General features: G+C 37.8%; 1 protein-coding gene across 3 annotated transcripts; it reads right to left on the reverse strand.

Moving 5' to 3' along the window:
- Window positions 1–63: 63 nt before the first annotated feature.
- Window positions 64–24,260, reverse strand: mfap2 (microfibril associated protein 2). 3 transcript variants are annotated; one of them, XM_061932411.2, is made up of 9 exons: window positions 24,187–24,260; window positions 12,891–12,944; window positions 8,576–8,620; window positions 8,463–8,489; window positions 5,998–6,078; window positions 5,867–5,908; window positions 5,705–5,792; window positions 1,988–2,061; window positions 64–506 (listed from the first exon to the last, which is right to left on the reverse strand). In XM_061932411.2, the coding sequence occupies exons 2-9, from the start codon at window positions 12,919–12,921 to the stop codon at window positions 400–402; spliced, it is 495 nt and encodes a 164-aa protein (XP_061788395.1). In that variant the 5' UTR covers window positions 12,922–12,944; window positions 24,187–24,260; the 3' UTR covers window positions 64–399. The 3 variants fall into 3 exon arrangements, with proteins under 3 accessions (XP_061788395.1, XP_061788394.1, XP_072768745.1); XM_061932410.2 differs by lacking the exon at window positions 24,187–24,260 and adding an exon at window positions 23,064–23,276; XM_072912644.1 differs by lacking the exon at window positions 24,187–24,260 and having other exon boundaries at window positions 12,891–13,000.
- Between the last annotated feature and the right edge of the window lie 1,972 nt (window positions 24,261–26,232).

Consider the following 26,232-nt stretch of genomic DNA (forward strand, 5'->3'; position numbering starts at 1 on the left):
TTTTTTTAATTTAGCTGCTATGTCGTCTTATTCTCTGGCAGACCAGGTGCATTAAAAACAAAGTTTCAGTAAAAACAAAAACTTTATTATTACCTCCGTCTTCATAGTGAACACTTTAACAAAGCAGTAGTAGCGCTGATCAAAGCATTTTGGTAGAAAAAGCTTCTTTATCTTCTGCTTTTTGGAAAAGGACACCATAGTACAAGTACAGTACAAATACAAAGCCATTTAATAGGGTGACAAAGTGGGGGGCCTGTAATACACAGCACCAGTGTGATGGTTTATAGCACCATTGGTTTGTACAATCATCACGTTTCTTTGTAGTATAGTCAAACATACACACGGGCTCATACATGTACAAGTACAAGACGTTGTAGGACATCATCGTCAACGGCAGCATCAGCACCCGCCGCCGCAGCTCTTCCCGCAGCTTCCTCCCACCGACCCACAGTGGCCACTCACCGCCGCCACGCCACAGCGGGAGAACTGGTCCCGACACAGGTCCGCTGAATGCGGTCAAAGAACACATTATGGGCTTGACTTAACGCCACCAAAAACAACTCACATGCCAGAATCCTAAGGACAAAAAATGTCTACAATATTTTTGATGCTTTTTTCCATATTCACGGTGAATCTTTCAAAACGTTTTCAGCCTGAAACAGACTTATCAAAAATTATATTTTATGTTTTTAACTTTTTAAGGTCCGGCATGTTTATAAGACCACCGTGTTTATAATAAAAACGGGCCTAAGTTGTGGTATTTTAGGCTCTATATTGCGCCACACATTTTCAATGGTAGACAGGTCTGGACTACAGGCCAGTCTAGTACCCGCACTCTTTTACTATGAAGCCACGCTGTTGTAACACGTGGCTTGGCATTGTCTTGCTGAAATAAGCAGGGGCGTCCATGATAAACGTTGCTTGGATGTCAACATATGTTGCTCCAAAACCTGTATGTACCTTTCAGCATTAATGGCGCCTTCACAGATGTGTAAATTACCCATGCCATGCTAAGGACAAAAAATGTCCGCTTCCCAAAAATGTCCACAATATTTTTGATGCGTTTTTCCATATTCGCAGTGATTCTTTCAAAACTTTTTCAGCCTGAAACAGACTTAGCAAAAGTTATTTTTGATGTTTTTAACTTTTTAAGGTTAGGCATGTTTACAGGACCACCGTTTTTATAATATATAATATGTTTGTGTGGGTATTTTAATAAGTAATACAATATTTTGACAATGAATAATAAAAACAAGCTTACTTAAAACATTTGTAAAGATATTATATTATACCGTAAATTAACTTTTCCTACTTTAAGCAAGTCAGTCTCACATAACTACATTAGCCTACAATATGCGAGGAATCATCATATTTTAAGAATTTTAACTCTTTAAAGCTTTCCAGTTTTTTAATTGAAAAAAAGCTCAAATAAAAGTACACACATGTCTTTTTTTTTTTAACCATTTCAGTTTCAGAAAATGGCAAAAGTTGTCAATTTTGTTGCATGCTTTAAATGGGAAAAAAGTAGTGCCACCTGGTGGACAAATATTGGTTTGTTTTATTTTAAAGCCAGTAGTCCAAATTAAAATATTAACATTAGTTAAACGTTAGTTGAATAAAAGTAGTCAAACAAGCATTATCAACGGGACATTTTCGGTTGCAAGAAACAAATGTGTCGGTTTCTGTGTAGTGTTGCCTTTTTAACGTTATTTAAAGGAATAGAGATGACAATTCTAAAAACATTTTAGAAATGAATATCCTCAAATTGTAAAATTACACTAATGATATTACTTCAACACAGCCAGAGTTTATAGCGAAAAAAATGTATCCGGCACAAAATTTCCCTAAGGGTTTCTTTAGCGTTTTTGTAATCGTAGCAGAGCGCCACCTGTTGGTTGGGTTGTGTACTGCATGAATTAATGTCAGCTTTGCTGTTACAACTCTGATGCAGAAACACTGCAGGATGTCAGGATTGTGTTGAACTCACCCCTGAGCAGCTCCTCGTGAGCACACACGGTCCTCACACACACCTCCCTGTTGATGACGTACACCCGTCTCAAACTGCAACACAACAAGGTGAAGCCATAAAGCAATTATTATATTCATTTTAAAAAACACAGCATTCATGACCAAAGTGTACACCATCATAAATGACTAATGTATATTTTGCACATGACATTTGTCCTGCATTTTCCTCTTAGAAATTAACCACATTATGTGCACTAGCTGTTCTTATGTGTCATTGTTTTAGAAGTGATGTTCATGCAATTAGCTAAAATGACCACAAAAACAATTGTTGCGTCAAGCTTTTTTTTTTTTTTTTATATGGTGGAAAGTACACTTTGTAATTTCAACAACAGTAAACAAACGAAAAGGCAAAAGTCTAAATCACAAGCGTTGAGTCACACTCTGTACTCGCTTTAACGCAGCCTGATGGCTTCTAGCCTCACGTTTGTTGTGTTTATGTAAGCATGATGAGGATATTGTTATCATTATTATTATAAGTATCATTACAAGGAGTCAAAACAGACCAGCAAAGAAAGACAATGGTAATAATAAATACAAATAAAAGTTAAAAGTTATTCAATGTAATACAAGAAATACATATATTGTACTGGTATGTCATTTAAAAAACGATGTACAAACATTGTATTGAAAAACAGTAGTACAGTGAAGTGAGTTTTTGTTAAGCTTATTCTGTAAAATAAATAGTGAAAACATCCCCTCAATAATAAAATAATAGTATAAATAACGTGGAATGTATATATAACCTGTATATCAGACTAAACGATAGTACGTTTTATTAAACTGTTCCTAATAAAGTGTCCAGTGTGTGTATATGTTGTCATTATTATTATTATTATGGTTGTTGATGTTATTCTGCATCCTGCAAAAATGTAGCCTTTTTATTATTTCTTTTACTTGACATATTTTGACCAACATTAAAGTATCAAATGAGGTCTTTAAAAAGTGAAAATGCCTTACTGTAGAACAACTTATCAAGTATCGAAATGCAAGCTTTTGTCCACATCAAATGTAGAAGCCAAATTGTCTGTTTGTGTGTTGTATTATTGTCTACTTCACAGGTGTCAAACTCAAGGCCCGGGGGCCAGATGTGGCCCGCCACTTCATTTTATTTGGCTCTCGAAAGCCTGCAAATAATATGTATCAATAAAGTACTGTAACTTCTTACTAAATGTATTATTTCTTTAAAAATATATGTACTCCATGTAGTCGCAAATGTTAACTTAAATATTGTCTAATTATGCAAAAATGTATTATCAAACATTCAAACCATGTTTTAATTAGAAATAAATACTAATAATAACGATTTCAAAGCAAGTTATCCATCAAATGGTGCAATGTAAAAGTAGCAATAGATTTCATGGTAAAATTGTGAAATTTACTGTGGTTTTTACAGCATTTTTCTCTAAATGGAAAAGCAACCTGCTTTTTTTACTGTAATAAACTGTGGTGCCGTTTTGGCATTTACAGTAATACACCGAAAAATCTACAGTTGTTGATGTGCGGTAAAAAACAGACAGCTCATGTGCCAAAATTTTACTGTAAAATTACAGTTTTTTTATTGACAGTAAAAAAAACTTAATGTAAATTTTACAGTAAAATTCTGGCAATTGAGCTGTCTTTTTTTTTTTTTTTTTTTTACCATAAAAACAGCAAAACTGTTTTTTCATTTACAGTAATATACCCCCAAATTGTGAGGTGAAATTATATTATATATTATATTATATATTATAATAATATTATACCATATTTCTTTTACATTTTAGTTTTTAAATAATATACTAATAAAATGCATTGTGTAATAATAGTATTCACTGCTAGAAGCGGCCCTCTGGGGCCAAATATAACTGCGATGTGGCCCTTAGTGAAAACGACTTTGAAACCTCTGGTTTACTTAATCGGTATCGCTAAGCAGCAACACAAACTACTGTCTCATTACACAGCAGTAAAACATGAACACAGTGACTTCCTGTTCAGTGCAAATAAAGTTTAAAAATAAAAGCACGGCAGTATTTAGCTGTATTCTACCACAGCAACTAACAAAATGGTACCAATTTCTAAAAAAAATTGTTAGCCACCGCAACGAAGATTTGCGCATACGTATAAATTATAACATCAATGTGCAAGCAAAGGCTTTTGCTTATGTGGACCTCAGTCAGCCGGTCCAAAGGGCCTCGACTTAAACGAGTTCCACTCTAGTAACATAAATAGAAGACAACCCCTTTTTCAGGACCATTTATATGTTTTCACTTCAGTGTTGTTTGCTAACAACTAGGGGTGTCCCAATCCAATATTACTATTAGGAGCTAGTAGCTACACAACAGCTAAGCACACAACATTTGTCAGTATAAACAAATAGGGGTGTCCTGATCTGAAATTGATATCTGATATCTGTCAGATATCAGATGTAAAACAAGTATTGAATGATATCAGCTTGCATCCAAAATCTTCGATATAAGCTCCAATACAGCCCGTTTACTTCTAAATATATTCCAATAATCACACAAGGTTGGTCTTTTTTTGTATTTTAGTCCAGTCATTTACAGAAGGTGAACATGGTAGGCTATAGGCTACTTGGAGCTAGCAGCTACACAACAGCTAAGCACACAAGTTAGACACATGTAACAAATATCTTTCATTGAACAATATTGCAGTCTAAAACAGCACATTTGTCAACATAAACAAGTATCAAATAATTATAGTTGTATATTATTTACACACACAGAGTCTCCAAGGCAGAAGAGTGTTAGATTGTACCCAGTAACAAACGGGTCTGCATCATTCAGCTAACTGGTCTTTTATTGTATTTTAGTCCAATCATTTAAAAAATGTAAACATGGTAGGCTATAGGCTACTATGAGCTAGCAGCTAAACAACAGCTAAGCACACAATAGCACACAAGCTAGATACATGTAATACATGTCTTTCATTGAGCAACCAGCACATTTGTCAACATAAACAAGTATCAAATAATTACACATACAAAGTCTCCAAGGCAGAAGTGTATTAGAAAGTACCCAGTAACAAACGGGTCTGCATCAATCAGCTAACTGCGTCATGAGCTTAACTTGAGGAATTACTTTGACAACTCGGTGTCACCAAAAAAATAAAAATAAATTCCACTTCAATTTAAAGACAGCATAAATCCATTCGAGCAGGTTAATAATAAATATGTTATTGTTGTTCATACCTAACATAGTTCTTTGACTAATTTCACTTGATTAAGCCTTTTCTTACATTCCACACTATTAAATATTAAAAGTATGTATATGATCCGTGTTCATATCGGATCAATATCGGTATCGGCCAATACTCAAGGCTCCAATATTGATATTGTATCAGAAGTAAAAAAGTGGACACCACTAGGAACAACTTTTTAGAAAGTTTTATTTTACAGACGATCTCTGTGTCACAATCACTGGTGTGTGTGAGTGACTGGAAGAAAAGCTCTGCCTCGCTTGATAAGCTATTGGTTTGTGCGTGTGTAAATCTAAAAGACGAGCTGTTGTTTATAGACTGTTTTTCAGGGAACAAATACTTCTACCAGTCTGCTCGTATGTAAGTACTTAGTGAGAACCTTGCGGCCAAATTGCTTTATTATGTCCAGATGGGATTTGTGGCTCATAAACAGCAAGTAGATGATGAGGACATCACTTGAGTGTTTCCAGGTGCAACCTACCTGTAGAAGCACAGACTGTTGAGGCACTGCTTGCATGGTTTGTGCACAGAATAGAGTCTGGTGCAGGGATACTGCTCCTCTCTGCAATCTGCAACACACACATTTCCACTCCATCATTTCTACTTCATCGCCTCCGTCCTGGTGTCTCCATACGCTCCTTACCGAGAGGACCGGGCTCCGTGGGCTCCGGCTCCAAGTTGAGGTCTGATGTAAAAAAAAATTTAGATACATTATCCAGATGGAAACAACAGAAGAAAAAAAGTAATAGCTGGAGGGAAGTTGAGCGGACCTACTTGTTTTTTCTGGACGAATCACAGGGTCAATGTGAACCTGCTGCTGGAAGGTTCCGGGAAGAGAATCTGGATTCTCAGACTCTGGAAAAGTCCAATTCAGTTTTTACAAAGATAATAATACTCGGTTTTGATGCTATTAGCATGACTGTATTGTTATTACTAATATTGTGAGGGTCAATCAGGTTATACCCTTCTAAGAACCAGTGTCCTCTGCAGTGGACATTTGGGTTTCACGCAACAGGGCTATTTTTTTTTTTTTAAACGTGTGAATCTGCCAAAAGCAACTGACCAAAGACAAATGTCCACTACAGAGGACATTTGTTCTCACACCATTTTCTAATAATGCTCACTTTTGATTGACACTCACACTAGATCTTATTTGATTAGGTGTAAACAAAGCACATGCCTACAAATCTATTCCTATAAGGCCAGGGCGTCAAACTCATTTTCATCGTGGGCCGCATCACAGATACCAAAGCCCTTAGAGGGCCGCATCATGATAATATTACACTGTTTCCATTTTGTTCAATCAATCAATCAAAGTTTATTTATATAGCCCTTAATCACAAATGTCTCAAAAGGCTGCACAAGCCACAACGACATCCTCGGCTCAGATCCCACATCAGGGCAAGAAAAAACTCAACCCAATGGGATACAATAAGAAACCTTTTATTATTATCGTTGTTTACCAACAAACTAATGAAAAACCTGCTTTGGAATCAAAAGTCAAAGTGACAACTTCATTTCAGCTTGTGTAGAATTAAGAAAGAAAAAGGGTTGGAATGACACAAAGGCAAGAAATATAGTAGGAACGGAATTGAGAAGGCACTATTTGATTTACCTGACACATGAAACGTGACAAATTGCGGGAGTGCACTATCCACTTTAGCCGCCATTCCAACTTTGACCACAGTTGCTATGTAGAGTGGAGCTTTCCCTCATTTTCAGCACACTGCATTGCAAAATGATTAACCCCTTCCTCTTCCTCTCATCCGAGATCCACCCAGGAATGGGGCTGTGTAAATTATTTTCCTACTCTAGCTTGTTGCATCAAGTAATATTGAGTTAAGAGCTGCATTTAGATTGATCAAAATGTAGATACATTAATCAATAAAGATGAAATACAGTAGATGCACATTCTTTCCAGGCAATGGCGGGCCACAGAGAATAATGAGGCGAGCCAGATGTGGCGCCCGGGCCTTGAGTTTGACACCTGTGCTATAATGAAATAAGAAGGTTGGTATTGGTATCAGGTATCGGGCCAATCCTAACAGGGGTATCCAAAGTGAGGCCCGCAGCTTATTTTTTTCCGGCCTTCTGAAAATACAATAGTTAACAGTAAAACAAAAAAACATCAGCAAAAGTAGGGGAAAAAAAAGTGAAAAAGCACAATGTACGTTGAAAAAGTTGAAAAATATTGATCTTGATAACTTAAGGGGGGTTACATAATGTTTGTACTTACCTTGTTTTTAAGGTAATTTTGGGTACAGTAAGGGAAGAAAACACTGAAAAAAACTGCTTTGCTTTTATGTAAAACGGATGTAATGATTTTCAAATGAAAAAAAAAATGTCTATAAGGTAACTCTAATACAGGGATGTCAAACTCATTTTAGATCGGGGGCCACATGGAGAAAAATATACTCCTAAGTGGGCCGGACTGGTAAAATCACGGCACGATAACTAAATAAAGACAACTTGAGATTGTTTTCTTTGTTTAAAAATAGAACAAGCACATTCTGAAAATGTACAAATCATAATGTTGTTGTTTTTTTACACTTGCATGTTGCAGTTAAAAATGTATTTGTCGTTATTTATATTTTCTGAATAAATTATGTGATAATGTTCATCATTCAACTCATTGGTTTCAATTAAGATAAAAGAAAATGTATAAATGTGGTGGTTATACACTAATATGTATAATAGTTTACAACTTATTTTTAGTGTAACAAGTGTAACTATACCAGTTTAAAGAGTGCGAATTGATATTTTATTTTCAGTCTGTCAATGAGCTTCAAGAAATGGTTTTCACTTCACAGGTGTGCTTGAAGCTCATCGAGAGAATGCCAAGAGTGTGTGAAAAAGTAATCAGAGCAAAGGGTGGCTATTTTGAAGAAACTAGATTGTAAAACATGTTTTCAGTTATTTTACCTTTTTTTGTTAAGCACATAACTCCACATGTGTTCATTCATAGTTATGATGCCTTCAGTGACAATGTACAATGTAAATAGTCATGAAAATAAAGAAAACGCATTGAATGACGAGAAGGTGTGTCCAAACTTTTGGCCTGTACTGTATATATATATATATATATATATATATATATATATATAATAAATAAGTTTATAAATAACACAAAGGTGACGAGAAGGCACCTTTGGAGAGATTTGAGCCTTTTTTTTAATTTTATTTTTTAAGTTTTTTAAAAATCACAGTAAAGTACATGCATAAACCTAAATGTGTTTTACCTGTGAAATAATCTGGCTCATAGTCCCCTGGAGAAGAAGAATTAGAGGTTAAAGAGTCACATCTTTAATGCATGTAAAAATGTCGTTAATGATTCTCTGCCTATTGCACTCACGCAGGAAAGGAAAGGGGTCCTGGTACTGAGCCTGGGCGAGCACAACTGTTGATGACAGAAACATGAATGAATAATAATAAGCACTTTGAATTAGTCGTTCACTTTTATATCCTTTTGCTGCTCCGTTTTTTAATGACCCTCTGCATAAAAATCAAATACTTCATTATTATTGAGATGTTTATTATTACACTAATTTGCTTTGTTACAACACAAAGCTAAGATGTGGCTGTTTAGTTCACTTAGCTTAGCATAAATAGCATGTATGTATCACTTTTAGCATCTTTAATGTACTTATTATATCAACCTCCTCAATTTTTCCATACGTTAAGTCGGATTTAGATATTTACACGTGCAAACAAACAGGTGGCACCAAACAGCTTTTCTTCCTGTCACTCACACACATCAGTGACATTAGGGTTAATATTTAAAACAGGATTTTTATTCAAAAGAAAAAAGGAAATTAATTTCCAGCCTGGCTAAATTCCGTTTTGCAGCATTTATCTCGTATGTTTGTTTGGATGTGTGTGTGTGTGGGTGTGCGCGTGCGTTTGCGTGTTTGTGTGTGCGTGTGTGTTTTAGGCATTTGTTGCATTTTTTTGCATGTATTTTGGATTCTGTCAATTTTTTGGGGTTTTAGATTATTTCAGCGTTTGTGTGAAAGTATAATTGTACACACACACGCATGCACACACACACACACACACACACACACACATCTAAATATCACACACACACACATCTAAATACAGACACAAAAATTAGAACACGTGATTGTGATTACACACACACACACACACAGATTGAGATACGCATTTGCAAATTGTTTTATTTCCATAAGTTTGGACGTTGCGGCGCATTTGTCCCCGTCGACCACCGTAGTTCAACCTGTTAAAAATTGCAATTCATCAAGCCGCCACTAGGTGGCACAACAATAGTACCATATTTTCGTGACCGTAGGGTGCACCGGATTATAAGGCGCACTACCGATGAGCGGGTCTATTCAGGTTTATTTTCATACAAAAGGCGCACCGGATTATAGGGCGCATTAAAGGAGTCATATTATTATTAGAGATGCCCGATAATGGCTTTTTTGCCGATATCCGATATTGTCCAACTCTTAATTACCGATTCCAATATCAACCGATACCGATATATACAGTTGTGGAATTAACACATTATTATGCCTAATTTTGTCGTGATGCCCCGCTGGATGCATTAAACAATGTAACAAGGTTTTCCAAAATAAATCAACTCAAGTTATGGAAAAAAATGCCAACATGGCACTGCCATATTTATTATTGAAGTCACAAACTGCATTATTTTTTTTAACATGCCTCAAAACAGCAGCTTGGAATTTGGGACATGCTCTCCCTGAGAGAAACTATGAGGAGGTTGAGGTGGGCGGGGTTGGGGGGGTATCGGGGGTGTATATTGTAGCATCCCGAAAGAGTTAGTGCTGTAAGGGGTTCTGGGTATTTGTTCTGTTGTGTTTATGTTGTGTTACGGTGCGGATGTTCTCCCGAAATGTGTTTGTCATTCTTGTTTGGTGTGGGTTCACAGTCCATCCATCCATCCATCTTCTTCCGCTTATCCGAGATCGGGTCGCGGGGGCAGCAGCTTAAGCAGGGAAGCCCAGACTTCCCTCTCCCCAGCCACTTCGTCCAGCTCCTCCCGGGGGATCCCGAGGCGTTCCCAGGCCAGCCGGGAGAGATAGTCTTCCCAGCGTGTCCTGGGTCTTCCCCGTGGCCTCCTACCGGTCGGACGTGCCCGAAACACCTTGTGTGGGTTCACAGTGTGGCACATATTTGTAACAGTGTTAAAGTTGTTTATACGGCCACCCTCAGTGTGACCTGTATGGCTGTTGACCAAGTATGTTATATCATTCACTTGTGTGTGTGTGAAAAGCCATATATATTATGTGACTGGGCCGGCACGCAAAGGCAGTGCCTTTAAGGTTTATTGGCGCTCTGTACTTCTCCCTACGTCCGTGTACACAGCGGCGTTTTAAAAAGTCATAAATTTTACTTTTTGAAACTGATACCGATAATTTTTAAACCAATACCGATCATTTCCGATATTACATTTAAAAGCATTTGTTGGCCGATAATATCGGACTGCCGATATTATCGGACATCTCTAATTATTTGTATTTTTTTCTAAATGTAAAACACTTCCTTGTGGTCTACATAACATGTAATGGTGGTTATTTGGCCAAAATGTTGCATAGATGATGTTTTACAGATCATCTTCAAGCCGCTTTCTGACAGTCGCTTCCCGATGCGCCGTTTTGTGGGCGGTCTTATTTACTTAGCCCACCTTTGACAGCGTCTTCTCCCTGTCATCTTTGTTGTAGCGGTGTAGCGTGCAAGGACGGGAGTGGAAGAAGTGTCAAAAGATGGAGCTAACTGTTTTAATGACATTCAGACTTTACTTAAATCAATAACGGAGCAGCATCTTCTCATCCGGAAACAACAACACCGGAAATGTGTCCCGTGAAAAATACGTCCGACCGGAACTCTCAAATAACTAAAGTTCCTTGAGTAAATAATGTCAACTCACTACACTGGTATGTTTTAGCGCTTTCATGGTGAGTTTACTGACAGATATAAGTGTGGATGAATGTCCCATAACAAGAAGATAGAGAAAAAGAAGAAGCTTATCGACTACGCGGTCACCACGGACTACAAAGGCAGATGCGCGCAATTTTTCAAGACTTATGCAGATCCCAAATACAGATCAGCAAGTACCAGAAGGTAAGAGAAGTTTCTTTTGCATAATATTGTGAAACAAAACGCCAGATAATATGTCTTACCTTATACACACACCATAATAATACTCGTATGTTGAAGCACAGTACAATCCATCAAGCCGTGCGGCTTCATACTTTACCAAAGTCGTACTAAAACATTTTGATACATTTTTGAGCGCCATGTGTAATGTTCTATATTTTCAATGGAACATATAACATTTTGGTGTTGTTTACTTGAGTCATATTGCCATCATATTGCAGTCTACATGTATCTCTTATGTGTGACTGCCATCTACTGGTCACACTTATCATTTCAACATGTACCAAATAAAATAGCTTTGAGGTCGGAAAGCACAACCAGAATTATTCCGTACATTAGGCGCACCGGGTTACAAGGCGCACTGTGGAGTTTTGAGAAAGTGAAAGTAAGTACGCCTTATAGTCCAAAAAATACGGTAACTGTGCTTTCAATACTCGCTTATTCGGATGATTTAAGGAAAATCCAGACGCTACCTTCTATGGTACATTGTGGTGGTCTACAAGCAGACTTAAAGAAGCCAGTGAAATAATAATGAATAATCGGTTTTGAGGTGCAGTATTCATTGAACAATATGTTTATATGTGTATATTACTGCACTGCTTCACACTGAGAGCTGTTTCTAAACCAGAACTGGGCAAATTAAGGCTCCCGGGGGCCACATGCGGCCCGTTAAGCTTTTCAATCTGGCCCGCCGGACATTCCCAAATAATTTTTTTAGATCTTTAAGATGGAAACTGTAGCTGCCATTATGATGTGCGGTGATGTATTCAAATGACGGTAAGTCTTGAACTATACAAAGTATTTCAATGGTCGGAATCTGTGCTTTTGCATGATATACTGGTTACTATGGTAATCTAATGAGTTACTATGGTAATCTAATTACCGTAGTTACTATGGTAATCTACGTCACAGCAGCTCAGACGAGGCACCAAGCAGTGTGGGTGGGGAGTGTTTCCACAGAGTGTTTCCAGAGCGGCCAGCCTGAAATGCGGGTGTCAGGGACAGACGCGGAAGGAGATTTTTACAACAAAGTTCTAAAGCTTAGTGATATATAAGATATATCAGATTGTAGGTGGGGGTTTTTTTACCCTTCGCATTCATGTTTTGCTGTTTGTTGCATTTTTGTTGCGTTTCGCTTGGTTGTAAAATATGTGGATGGAGAGGGGGTGTGACGTTCATGTGTTGTCAATATTCAGTGTTTTATCATTCATAGTTACTATTGTAAATCACATATTCTTTATTTTCATGTACATTCTGGGTGCCTCATTCAGTAAAAACATTTAAAATTCCATTCTGTTTTTAAAGGCGGTCTGTTATAACGTTTTTAGCATTCAATCAGACATTATTGTGAGGTTTTAGTATTAGTGTTCCTAAAAATAGATATACCGTCCCCCAGACACTTTTTTTTCTCTAAATTTGGCCCGCGAGTCAAAATAATTGCCAAGGCCTGTTTTAATACTTTGGTCACCTTGCAAACACGTAAATGTAAAGTGAGGATGAAGGCTCTTTATCGGGGAGTTTATTACCTGGCATGCAGATGAAGAGGAGGACTCTCATGGTCAGTCAGTGACTCGATCTCACTGTGAACACCAGGAAAGAAGAAGACCAAGGTGAGTACAAGTAGAATGTGTTCTTTGCGTTTCTCTCACTGGTTTAAGTCTCAACTCAACCCCCTGACACAGACTCCCTTACTGGCCCCCGCTAAGAAGAAGGGGGGAAAAAATGAAGTATGACAGCAAGAATGTGGAAAGTTTGTGCTTGCGAAGAACAATCGCTGCATTTTTCTTCTTCTCCTCTGTGCAGTTTCAGCTGCATTCCAGCAAAAGACCTGGCGGACCCGACACTTTTTCATGCTCTTTTATCTCGCCGTCTGCCTCCACATCCCTCATTTCCTTTCTGCCCCCCCATCCCCCAAAAGGGACAAGCGGAAGAAAATGGATTTAGCTGTTTTTACAGACCAAGCACAAAAACACTAGTCAAAGATCTTCTATTTAACAGGAACAGTACTAATTGTAAAGATCTACTACAGAGAATGTTTTTCAAAGATCCTCTTTAGGACAGGAGAGTTCTGCTGTTTTTAACTATTATTCAAAGATCCTTTATATGACAGAAGCTCTCTTTCGGTCTTAGAGACGTACACCAACCACACTTACCAAATATTCTCTATATGACAGGAGCTTTGTGTCAGTGCTATTTAGAAATATCTAATACAAAAACGCCAGTCAAAGATCCTTATATGACAAGAATGCAATGCTGTTTCAATGTACCTACTGCCATCAAAACTATTCAAAGATCCTCTATATGACTGGAGTGCGCTGCTTTAAAAAAAAAAAAAAAAGGGAATACCCCCCGAAAGGGGGTGGGGGGGATTTTTTGTTTGGTTTTTTTGTCATAAAAAAATACAATCATGTGTGCTTACGGACTGTATCCCTGCAGACTGTATTGATCTATATTGATATATAATGTAGGAACCAGAAATATTAATAACAGATAGAAACAACCCATTTGTGTGAATGAGTGTAAATGGGGGAAGGAGGTTTTTTGGGTTGGTGCACTAATTGTAAGTGTATCTTGTGTTTTTTATGTTGATTTAATAAAAAAATATTGCTATTATTATTTTTTATTTTTTTTTATTCTTGTGCGGTGCGGTACCAATCGATCCACGGACCAGGACCAGGCCACGGCCCAGTGGTTGGGGACCATTGCTCTATATGACTAGAGTGCCCTGCTTAAAAAAAAAAAAAAAAAAAAAGTGAATACCCCTCGAAAGGGACGGACGGAAGAAAATTGACTAAGATTTTTTTACGGATCAAGCGCAAAAACACTAGTCAAAGATCTTCTATTTGACAGGATTTCTATTAATTGTTAAGATCTACTACAGAGAATGTTTTTCAAAGATCCTCTACAGCAGTGGCCCCCAACCTTTTTGTAACTGTGGACCGGTCAACGCTTGAAAATTTGTCCACGGACCGGGGAGGGGGGGTTTGTCATAAAAAATACCATCATGTGTGCTCATGTGTGTATCCCTGCTGACTGTATTTATCTATATTGATATATAATGTAGGAACCAGAAATATTAATAACAGAAAGAAACAACACTTTTGTGCGAACAAGTGTGAATGAGTGTAAATGGGGGAGGGAGGTTTTTTTTTTATATTTGTTTTATTTCTTTTGCGGCCCGGTACCAATCGATCCACGGACCGGTACCGGTACCGGGCCACGGCCCGGTGGTTGGGGACCACTGCTTTATAGGACAGGAGAGTTCTGCTGTTTATAAGTATACCTTTTGAAAAAATATTATTCAAAGATCCTCTATATGACAGAAGCTCTCTTTCGGTTTTAGGGACGTACACCAACCACACTTGCCAAAGATTCTCTATATGACAGGAGCTCTGTGTCAGTGCTATTTAGAAATATCTACGACAAACACGCTAGTCAAAGATCTTCTATTTGACAGGAACACTAGTAATTGTAAAGATCTAGTACAGAGAATGTTATTCAAAGATCCTCTATATGACAGGAGAGTTCTGCTGTTTTTAAGTATACCTTTTGCCAAAATATTATTCAAAGATCCTCTATTTGACAGAAGCTCTCTTTCAGTTTTAGGGACAATTCTCTAAATGAAAGGAGCTCTGTGTCAGTGCTATTTAGAAATATCTACTACAAAAACGCTAGTCAAAGATCCTTGCAATGCTGTTTTAAGGTGCCTACTGCCATCAAAACTAGTCAAAGATCCTCTATATGACTGGAGTGCGCTGTTTAAAAAAGAAAAGAAAAGGGAATACCACAAAAATACTAATCAGAGATTCTCTAGAGAAAAGGAGCCATTTGTTTTTAAGGGGTTACTGAAAATGTTAGTCAAATATCCTCTCAATAATAAGAACACTGCTATTTGTACCCTGGATGTCGTTGTGGCTTGTGCAGCCCTTTGAGACACTTGTGATTTAGGGCTATATAAATAAAGATTGATTGATTGATTGATTGATATTTAGAAATATCTATGACCAAAAATGCTGGTCAAAGATCGTCTATAGCACAGGAGAGTTCTGCTGTTTTTAAGTATACCTTTTGCCAAAATATTATTCAAAGATATTCAATATGAAAGAAGCTCTCTTTCGATTTTAGAGACGTACACCAACCACACTTGCCAAAGATTCTCTGTATGACAGGAGCTCTGTGTCAGTGCTATTTAGCAGAGGTGTGGACTCGAGTCACATGACTTGGACTCGAGTCAGACTCGAGTCATGAATTTGATGACTTTAGACTCGACTTGACAAAATGTAAAAAGACTTGCAACTCGACTTAGTCTTTAACATCAATGACTTGTGACTTCACTTGGACTTGAGCCTTTTGAATTGACATGACTTGACATGACTTGCTACTTTCCCCAAAACCCAAAGATGAAAAAGTTATTCGGGAGCGCTCCGTATTTTTCATTGTGTACTTGTCTATCAGCGTTGCGTGTGTCAGCTGGTGTGGTCTCAGTACAACAGCCAATCAAATTAGATCTACTTTGTTTTCATCACACAGCATTCATCCAATCAAATTGCAGGACAACCAACGAAGAAGACATGTCCAAACCACACGCCAGTGAACAAAAAATGATACCTAAAATAATTTTGTTTGGGTTTAAAAATTACGAGGTGGTCAACACAAAACGGTTTGCAGTATGCAACACATGCGGTTCGAAAATTACTGATGGAGAGGCAACAACTTCCAACTTCGTCCGGCATTTGAAGTTGCACAAAGAACGGTAAGTTTTGAATGTAAGATAACGTTTATTGGCTAAGTAACGTGACTTTTATTTGCTGTGTAGTTAAATCAGTGAGGCTGTAAACTCACTGCTAACGTTATAACGTTATTGCAAACACGGGAATCTGTTGCAGTTCACTACCTTATTCATACTTTTTGTTCAGTGATTTTTTTTTAAGCAGGGTTACGTTAGTCAATATATCACACGTAACGTTAGACGGCGGTCAGCAGCACCGCGTATTTTAGTCACCTAAAAAAAGACAAAAATAGTAAAATAAAGGTCAGTTAAAATGTATACTATATTATGAATATGTGTACCGTTTTAGCTAGCTTTCTGACATACTGTTGGTTGTTTACCTCAGGGCCGGCCCGTGGCATAGGCCGTATAGGCAAATGCTAAGGGCGCCGTCCATCAGGGGGCGCCACGCCAGTGCCACAAATGTTGGAGAAAAAAAAAAAAAAGAAAGAAAGTTGGTACTATTATTTCTAAATACAAAAAATAATCCCACGTTAATTAAAATGCAAAGTAAAGCCTATTTAATAGAAATATTATTTGTTACAACATTACGCCCCCCCCCCTCTCCCTTACCGTATCATGACTCTTTTTGGACGTCACCACATCAAAAAATCAACACAAGATGTCAAAACGGCCAAAACTGTCAGGTGCCCAAGGAAGAAAAAAGAGAAAAGAAGAGGAGTAGAAACGAGAAAAGACAGAGGTAGCAGGTAGGTAACGTTAGCCTACATGAAATTATTTGTCTGTTACAGAATGTGATAGTAACCTGGCTTGTTAGCATTAAGCTAATGTTACATGATTCGGCAATTGCTAATCAATAAATAGCTAGTTCTGTTTTAACGTCGGGTTAATATTGTGGAGGGGGCTAAATTGTTATGGAAAATAATAATGTAACGTTAGGTAATTACTGTACTCCCACCTTACATTCCTCAGGTATTAGATCTTTTAAGCAGGTGTTTTTTGTTTACATTGTTATTGCCTTCTGGTTAGCTAATGTTTGCCCTGCAGGTAATAATCACTTGTCCACCCCTTTATATATTAGGTATAGTTGTAAGTAAAAAAAAAAAAAAGGTCAAAGATAAAGCTATTCGGTTTCTTGTGAGGGGGGGCGCCACCTAAAATCTTGCCTAGGGCGCCAGATTGGTTAGGGCCGGGCCTGGTTTACCTCAGTGGTCCCCAACCACCGGGCCGCGGCCCGGTACTGGTCCGTGGATCGATTGGTATCGGGCCGCACAAGAAATAATTTTTTTTTTCTTTCTTTTTTTAATTAAATCAACATAAAAAACACAAGATACACTTACAAGTAGTGCACCAACCCAAAACAACTCTCTCCCCCCTTTTGTTCTGGGCATTGAACATGAAGACTCTTCCTTCACTGTTCCGAGTGGCCATGAGAGTCTTGGCAGTGCCTGCCTCCAGTGCTCCAGTGGAGCGAGTTTTCAGCCATGGTGGCATCATACTACGCCCCCATCGTGCACAAATGACTGACAGACTCTTGGCTAATTTGGTCTTTTGCAATTGCAATGCAGCATAGGGCCCTGACATATAAAAAGTACAACTTTTTTGTTATGTTCACGTATATGTCATGTTTTTTCAATGTTAACACTTTTGTACAAATAAGTACTTTTGCACTTTATTTTTCAATGTGTTTGTTCTGTAAAGGAATGAGTTAATGTTTAAAATGACTGGTTAATAGTACTATTATGAAGTGCAATGTCAGCACAATTTTCTTTCCTGCAATTTAAAATGCACTTGTTTTAATAAATAAATACAGCGTTTGAAAAGCATACACAATCTGTGTTAATATATTAGTCTGTGGTTAAAAGGACTTGAAAGGACTCGAAACTCAAAATGCAGGACTTAGGACTTGACTTGAGACTTTCCAGTCTTGACTTTGGACTTGACTCGGGGCTTGCCTGTCTTGACTCGGGACTTGACTCGGACTTGAGGGCAAAGACTTGAGACTTACTTGTGACTTGCAAAACAATGACTTGGTCCCACCTCTGCTATTTAGAAATATCTACTACAAAAACGCTAGTTAAAGATCTTCTATTTGACAGGAACACTACTAATTGTAAAGATCTACAGAGAATGTTTTTCAAATATCCTCTATAGGTCAGGAGAGTTCTGTTGTTTTTAAGTACACCTTTTGCCAAAATATTATTCAAAAATCCTCTATACAACAGAAGCTTTCTTTTATTTTAGGGACGTACACCAACCATACTTGCCAAAGATTCTCTATATGACAGGAGCTCAGTGCTATTTAGAAATATCTACTACAAAAACGCTAGTCAAAGATCCTTATATGACAAGAATGCGATGCTGTTTTAAGGTGCCTACTGCCATCAAAACTAGTCAAAGATCCTCTATATGACTGGAGTCCGCTGCTTTAAAAAAAAAAAAAAGAGTGAATACTGCAAAAATACTAATCAGAAAATCTCTGTTTTTAAGGGGCTACTGAAAATGTTAGTCAAAGATTCTCTCAATAACAAGAACACTGCTATTTAGAAATATCTATGACCAAAAATGCTGGTCAACGATCCTCTATAGAACAGGAGAGTTCTGCTGTTTTTAAGTATACCTTTTGCCAAAATATTATTCAAAGATCCTCTATATGACAGAAGCTCTCTTTCGGTTTTAGAGAGCCAACCATATTTGCCAAAGATTCTCTATATAACAGGAGCTCTGTGTCAGTGCTATTTAGAAATATCTAGTACAAAAACGCTAGTCAAAGATCCTTTTAGAACAAGAATGCAATGCTGTTCAAGGTGCCTACTGCCATCAAAACTGACAGGAGTGCGCTGCTTTAAAAAAAAAAAAACTTTTTTAAAGTGAATACTGCAAAAATACTAATCAGAGATTCTCTAGAGAAAGGGAGACATCTGTTTTTAAGGGGCTACTGAAAATGTTAGTCAAAGATCCTCTCAATTACAAGAACACTGCTCATTAGAAATATCTATGACCAAAAATGCAAAGATCCTTTATATGGCAGAGAGCAATGCTGTTTTGAGAAACCTAATGCCAAAACATTAGTCAAAGATACTTTATAAGACAGCTGTGCGCTGCTTTTTTTGTTTTTAAGTAAATACAGTAAAATGTTGGTCAAAGATCCTCTATAAGACATAAGCACTGTGCTGCCTTTTAAGAGTCTCCTGTAAAAATGCTAGTCAAAGATCCTCCTATGACAGGAGAGCAATGCTGTTTTAAAGTGCCTGCCGCCAACTGCCAAAACGTTAGTCAAAGATCCTCTATATCAGTGGTCCATGGATCGATTGGTACCGGGCCGCACAAGAAATAAAATATAAATTTAAAAAAAATAATTTTTTTTTAATTTTTTTATTAAATCAACATAAAAAACCTAAGATACACATACAATTAGTGCACCAACACAAATGGGTTGCTTCTTTCTGTTATTAATATTTCTGGTTCCTACATTATACATCAATATATATTAATACAGTCTGCAGGGATACAGTCCGTAAGCACACATGATTGTATTTTTTTATGACATAAAAAACAAAATAAAAAACAAACAAAAAAATATTTTTATATGACAAATGTCACCCTTTTGCATTACAAAGTAGTAATTTTTACAATAAAAAAGTAATTATTTTATGAGAAAATATTGCAATATTACAGAAACAGAAAGAATATGAGAAATTGTTCCCAATTTTATACGAAAGAAGTCGGCACATTGTGAGAGAAAAAGACTGCTTTTAGTTAATTTTTGTTGTTGTTTAATTTTTTTGTTTAAAATGGATGGATGGATGGGGTCTTAATCTTCATTATTTACTTCAAGTTAATACAGTATGTCTCTATATACATATTTATTTTCTTTTCTTTACTAATTGTGGCCAAAGGGGGTGCATTTCAATTTCTTACACACACTTTATTACATATGTTGACCAGGCACTTCAAAATGTTTCCACACACTTGTTATTTCATATGTTGACCAGTGGGGGAGCACTTTTAAAACCATCCATCCATCCATCCATTTTCTACCGCTTATTCCCTTTGGGGTCGCGGGGGGCGCTGGAGCCTATCTCAGCTACAATCGGGCGGAAGGCGGGGTACACCCTGGACAAGTCGCCACCTCATCGCAGGGCCAACACAGATAGACAGACAACATTCACACTCACATCCACACACTAGGGCCAATTTCGTGTTGCCAATCAACCTATCCCCAGGTGCATGTCTTTGGAAGTGGGAGGAAGCCGGAGTACCTGGAGGGAACCCACGCAGTCACGGGGAGGACATGCAAACTCCACACAGAAAGATCCCGAGCCCGGGATTGAACCCAAGACTACTCAGGACCGTGAAGCCCCTTTTAAAACCAACACAAAGTCAATTGGAAAAATCCCTCCTTTTTGGGACCACCCTCATTTGGATAGATTTCACCACCAGGGGTGCAAATGAGACATTCTCTATTAGATGCAATAGTTTTCCGTATTGGGACCATAATAATATATACATACTATTCAAGTATAAAAAAGCTTGTTTTGAAAAAATTAGTTGTAATTCCACAAGAAATCTTAGAATTTTGGCATTATTATAATAAAAGTCGTAATTTTACTCAACGCAAGTCAAAATTTGACCAGAAAAACTGAGCATTTGTGCAATATTATGATAAAAGTTGTAATTTTACTCAACAGTCCCAATTTTACAAGGAAAGCTTAAAATTTTGTCAATTTTATGAAAAGAGTCGTAATTTTACTCGACAAAAGTCACAATTTTATTAAAAAAACTTTAAATTGTTGGCAATATTATAATAATCATCGGAATTCTAGTTGGCAAAATGATGACAAAAGTCATAATTTTACTCAAAAAATGTCACTATTTTACAAGAACCACAAAAAATTGGCAATATTGTGATAAAAGTCAGAATTTTATGACAAATGTCACCCTTTGGCATTACAAAGTAATAATTTTACATAAAAAAGTAATAATTTTACGAGAAAATATTGCAATATTACAGAAACAGAAAGAATATGAGAAATTGTTCCCAATTTTACAAGAAAGAAGTCAGCACATTGTGAGAGAAAAAGATTGCTTTTAGTAAAAAAAATTTTGTTTTGATTTTTTTGTTTGAAATAAATGGATGGATGGGGTTTTAATCTTCATTATTTACTTCAAGTTAATACAGTATGTCTCTATATACATATTTAGTTTATTTTCTTTATTAATTGTGGCCAAAGAGGGTGCATTTAAATTTCTTACACACACTTGTTATTACATATGTTGGCCAGAGGGAGAGCACTTTTAAAACCAACGCACAGTCAATTTGAAAAATCCCTCCTTTTTTGGGACCACCCTCATTTTAATAGATTTCACCACCAGGGGTGCAAATGAGACATTCTCTATTAGATGCAATGGTTTTCTGTATTTGGGACCATAATAATATATACATACTATTCAAGTATAAAACAGCTTGTTTGGAAAAATTAGTTGTAATTTCACAAGAAATCTTAGAATTTTGGCATTATTATAATAAAAGTCTAAATTTTACTCGACGCAAGTCCAAATTTGACCAGAAAAACTGAACATTTGTGCAATATTATGATAAAAGTTGTAATTTTACTCAATAACAGTCGCAATTTTACAAGAAAAGCTTGAAATTTTGGCAATTTTAGGAAAACAATTGTAATTTTACTCGACAAAAGTCACAATTTTATAAGAAAACTTTAACATTTTGGCAATATTATAATAATAATCGAAATTTTACTTGGCAAAATTATGACAAGTCACCATTTTGCATTAAAAAGTACTAATTATACATAAAAAAAAGTAAACATTTTACGAGAAAATATTGCAATATTACAGAAACAGAAAGAATATGAGAAATTGTTCCCAATTTTACAAGAAAGAAGTCAGCACATTGTGAGAGAAAAAGACTGCTTTTAGTAAAAAAAATTTGTTTTGATTTTTTTGTTTGAAATAAATGGATGGATGGGGTTTTAATCTTCATTCTTTACTTCAAGTTAATACAGTATGTCTCTATATACATATTTATTTTATTTTCTTTATTAATTTTGGCCAAAGGGGGCGCATTTCAAATTTCTTACACACACGTGTTATTTCATATGCTGACCAGAGGGGGAGCACTTTTGAAACCGACACACGATCAATTTGAAAAATCCCTCCTTTTTGGGACCACCCTCATTTTGATAGATTTCACCACCAGGGGTGCAAATGAGACATTCTCTATTAGATGCAATGGTTTTCTGTATTGGGACCATGATGTCAGTCCTAACTTGTTCACCGGTCCTCATATGGAAGGTACTTTTCCTTGATGATTGCTCAAGAAAGGTAGAAATACAAGAACACACACACACACACACACACACACACACACACACACACACACACACACACACACACACACACACACACACACACACACACATATATAAATTCCAATGGGGCATCACAGTGGCACCAAAGGCCATATGGTTTCACAGCACACATCTGGGAGCTATTAGTCCAGCACCCCCACGCCACCCCCTCCCACCCAACCCCCCTTCCTCCGTCCCTTTCAACACACACACACACACACACACACACACACACACACACACACACACACACACACACACACACACACACACACAAAGTATATTACATATGAGGCAGTTTTATGCTGTTTAATTACTAGTTTAATCCGGCAATAATTCAATAGTTTTTCTTTTGCACTCATCGACCCTCATTTGTCTACCCCCCACCCCCGCCCCCACATTGCTGCAAGAGATTAATTTGACCCCCCCCCCCATAGTGAAAACACACGACCACATGTCAGCTCCCATATATCATTCAGCAAAAGACTTCACACTCTCACAAAAGTCCACACGCACAATCGACTTTGTTGTTTCCAGACACAAGATTACTGTCCGTCACACACAAAAAGGTAGAAGTTGTAGAGAAGAAGACAACTTACCAAACTTTGCTGTCTTTGCTTTATTGTGCGACTTTCCTGCAGCCTTCATACGCCCACTGAGTGGAGGACTTTTGCAGCCCCCAGCTTGCCTTTTAGTCTCCTCCCCAGTCCAGCCTCTGAGCCCTCATGCGACAAACGCTCCACGGAAAGAACCAACAACACCGACCCACACCATAATTTGGCAACTTTTCCAAATATGGGACAATTCCCAGGGATTAAAAAGCTGGCAAATTGCAGGCAAATCAATGAAAAATAAAATAAAATATACACCCTCACCAGGGCTGCGATTCATGTTCGCCGTATAACAAGTCAGTAAGTCTGACCACTGAAGTGTTCACGCTGACACAAGAAGACCAGTTAGCGGTTTTAATCGGGTTTCCCATTGAAGACGCCTCTAATTTTGTGTAAATTAAAATAAAAACACAATCATGGGCTTTTTTTCCAACTGGCCTTTTTAATTAATTTCCTTCCTCGATTTTACCATTTTTACACAAAGCAAAAAAGTTAAAGTACAACTGATAGTCACACGCACACTAGGTGTGGTGAAATTACCCTCTGCATTTGACCCATCCCCTTGTTCCACCCCCTGGGAGGTGAGGGGTGCAGTGAGCAGCAGTGTTGGCCGCACTCAGGAACAGTGTTGGGTTAGTTACTGAAAACCAGTAACTAGTTACAGTTACTAGCTACTTTATTTCAAAAGTAGCTCAATTACTAACTCAGTTACTTAAACCAAAAAGTAATGCGTTACTGTGAAAAGTAACTATTTAGTTACTTATATATTTTATTTTTATTTTTTTAAGGCCCCATTTAATGCCCTTTTAGCCTTCATTTTAGTACTGTTATTGCACTGGAGAATAATACAATCTGTTGATCAAGTTGACATGCATTTGCATCACTGAACTCTGCTAAGCAATGTGCTCTTGTCAAGACTTGATCTTGGTTGTTTGCTTTTCCGGGATGCAGCGGAAAGTTGGCACGGGCGAGACGGGAACCAAGGTACATGATTTATTTATTAACTATAAATACAAAAAAAAGATCAAACAAAAAGCGTGCACAGTGGCGGAGAATAAACTATGAACAATTAAACAAAACATTAACTGTGGCTTGAGAAACAAAAACTTACTTGGCATGGAACCGGCATGAAAAAGGAGCAGCAAGGATCATAAGGGTGTGCAGAAGCATATATGGGGTGCGAGGTCGTCAGACAGACAAACTGAAAAACACTGAACTTAAATACTATGGACATGATTAGTGAAAGCAGGTGCGTGACTCAAAACGTGAAACAGGTGCGTGACGTGACAGGCGAAAACCAATGGTTGCTATGGTGACCAGACAAGGGAGTGAAAAAGACAGAAACTAAACAAAACATGACTTAAAACAAAACATGATAATACAGACATGACAGCTCTACATACAACACACAAAGACAAAGATATGTTTTAAAGGGCCAATTTGTTTCAGACCAGAACAAATTGACAAAACTATTTTAAATAGCTGCAACTTAACATACATAAGTAACAAACAGCATAATAACAACAAAGCTGTAAAACAAGAAAGGCACACACTACATACATAAAGCCTAACCAGGCGTTTTCTCAAGGAATTCTGAAATAAAATCATGTCTGAAGCCCAGAACACTCTACACATTTCCCCACTTAGTTTAGAGAAAAGGAAATATTAGCCTGGCCCACTAGTATCCCTCTTTGGGTTTGTGAACTTTATAGTCTAAACATTTAGAGTGATGTGATAATCAAACACTCTAAAAGTTTAAAATGAAAGAGTATATAAGAGAATTGACAGAGTGTGTGTACCTTCAGTGTGCAGTGCCTCATTAAAATCCAGCCGCTGTTGGACGTGGAGGTGAAGTTTGTGTCTCTTTACTAGCTTCGTCGAAGCATGTTGTTTTTGTCGCTGTTTCAGCATATTTGAAACTTACATTCAACTAAAATGTTCTTTTCTTTGTGGTCGATAAAAGAAACGTACTGAAAATATCTCCATTTTAAGAAACTCGGCTTCGGGGTTCGCCATGACGTCTTGATAGTAGACACAGACACGCCCCCTCCCACACACACACACTCACACACACACACACACACACACACACACACACACACACACGTACACACGGACAGCGCGCGGCACGCCTCTTTTTTGTCGCCTCTTCAGCAGCGCTGCAACACTCAGGTCTTCTCAGTTTCTAGCCGATACTACATAGAAAATAACGCAAAATAACGCAGTAACGCATCATGTAGTAACGGTAACGGAGTTACTGAATATAAAAAAATAACGCGTTAGATTACTAGTTACCGCCGATAGTAACGGCGTTACAGTAACGCGTTACTTAGTAACGCGTTAGTCCCAACACTGCTCGGGAATCATTTTGGTGATTTAACCCCCAATTCCAACCCTTGATGCTGAGTGCCAAGCAGGGAGGCAACAGAGCTTTTTACCCTATCTCTAACGGAGAGCCTTGTCACCCTATGGAGGAAACTCATTTCAACCGCTTGTACCTGCGATCTTGTTCTTTTGGTCACAACCCAAAGCTCATGACCGTAGGTGAGGGTATAGGGACGTAGATTGAGCTTTGCCATCCGGCTCAGCACCCTCTTCACAATGACGGCCCGATGCAGAGGTTGAATCATTGTAGACGCTGCACCGATCCTCCGATCATTCAGTCCATTCTTCCCTCACTTATGAACATGATCCCAAAGTACTTGATCGCTTCGCCTTGGAGCAGAATCTCATTCCCGACCTGGAGATGACACTGTATCCTTTTCCGGGTGGGAACCATGGATTCAGGATTGGAAGTGCAGATTCTCATCCCAGTCGCTTCACACTTTGCTACAAATGAATCAAGTAAAATTTGAAGATAGTGGTTAGATGAAGCCAGCAGGACAACATAATCTGCAAAAAGCAGAAACCCAAACCTGCAGCGATCAAACCGGATCTCCTCAACGTGCCTAGGAATCATTTCCATAAAAGTTATGAGCAGAAATAGTGAAAAAGGGAAGCCCCAGCGGAGTCCAAACCTCACTGGAAACGGCTCTGACTTACTTACGACAATGCGGACCAAGCTATGGCACCTATCATACAAGGAGCGGACTACCACGATCAGACGGTTCAAGAACAGGACTTCCTGAGGGACACGGTTGAGAAAACAATAACACTG

Source organism: Nerophis lumbriciformis, linkage group LG38 (assembly GCF_033978685.3).
Source record: "Nerophis lumbriciformis linkage group LG38, RoL_Nlum_v2.1, whole genome shotgun sequence".
Classification (NCBI taxonomy): Eukaryota; Metazoa; Chordata; class Actinopteri; order Syngnathiformes; family Syngnathidae; genus Nerophis; species Nerophis lumbriciformis.

What these genes read in the sequence shown, in the direction of transcription:
- mfap2 (XM_061932411.2), bottom strand. Translation starts at nt 12,921, where the DNA reads ATGAGAGTCCTCCTCTTCATCTGCATGCCAG. An exon ending in GATTCGTCCAGAAAAAACAA is followed by an intron (nt 5,909 to 5,997) that starts GTAGGTCCGCTC and finishes TTTTTACATCAG; the next exon opens with ACCTCAACTTGGAGCCGGAG. An exon ending in CACGGAGCCCGGTCCTCTCG is followed by an intron (nt 5,793 to 5,866) that starts GTAAGGAGCGTA and finishes TGTGTGTTGCAG; the next exon opens with ATTGCAGAGAGGAGCAGTAT.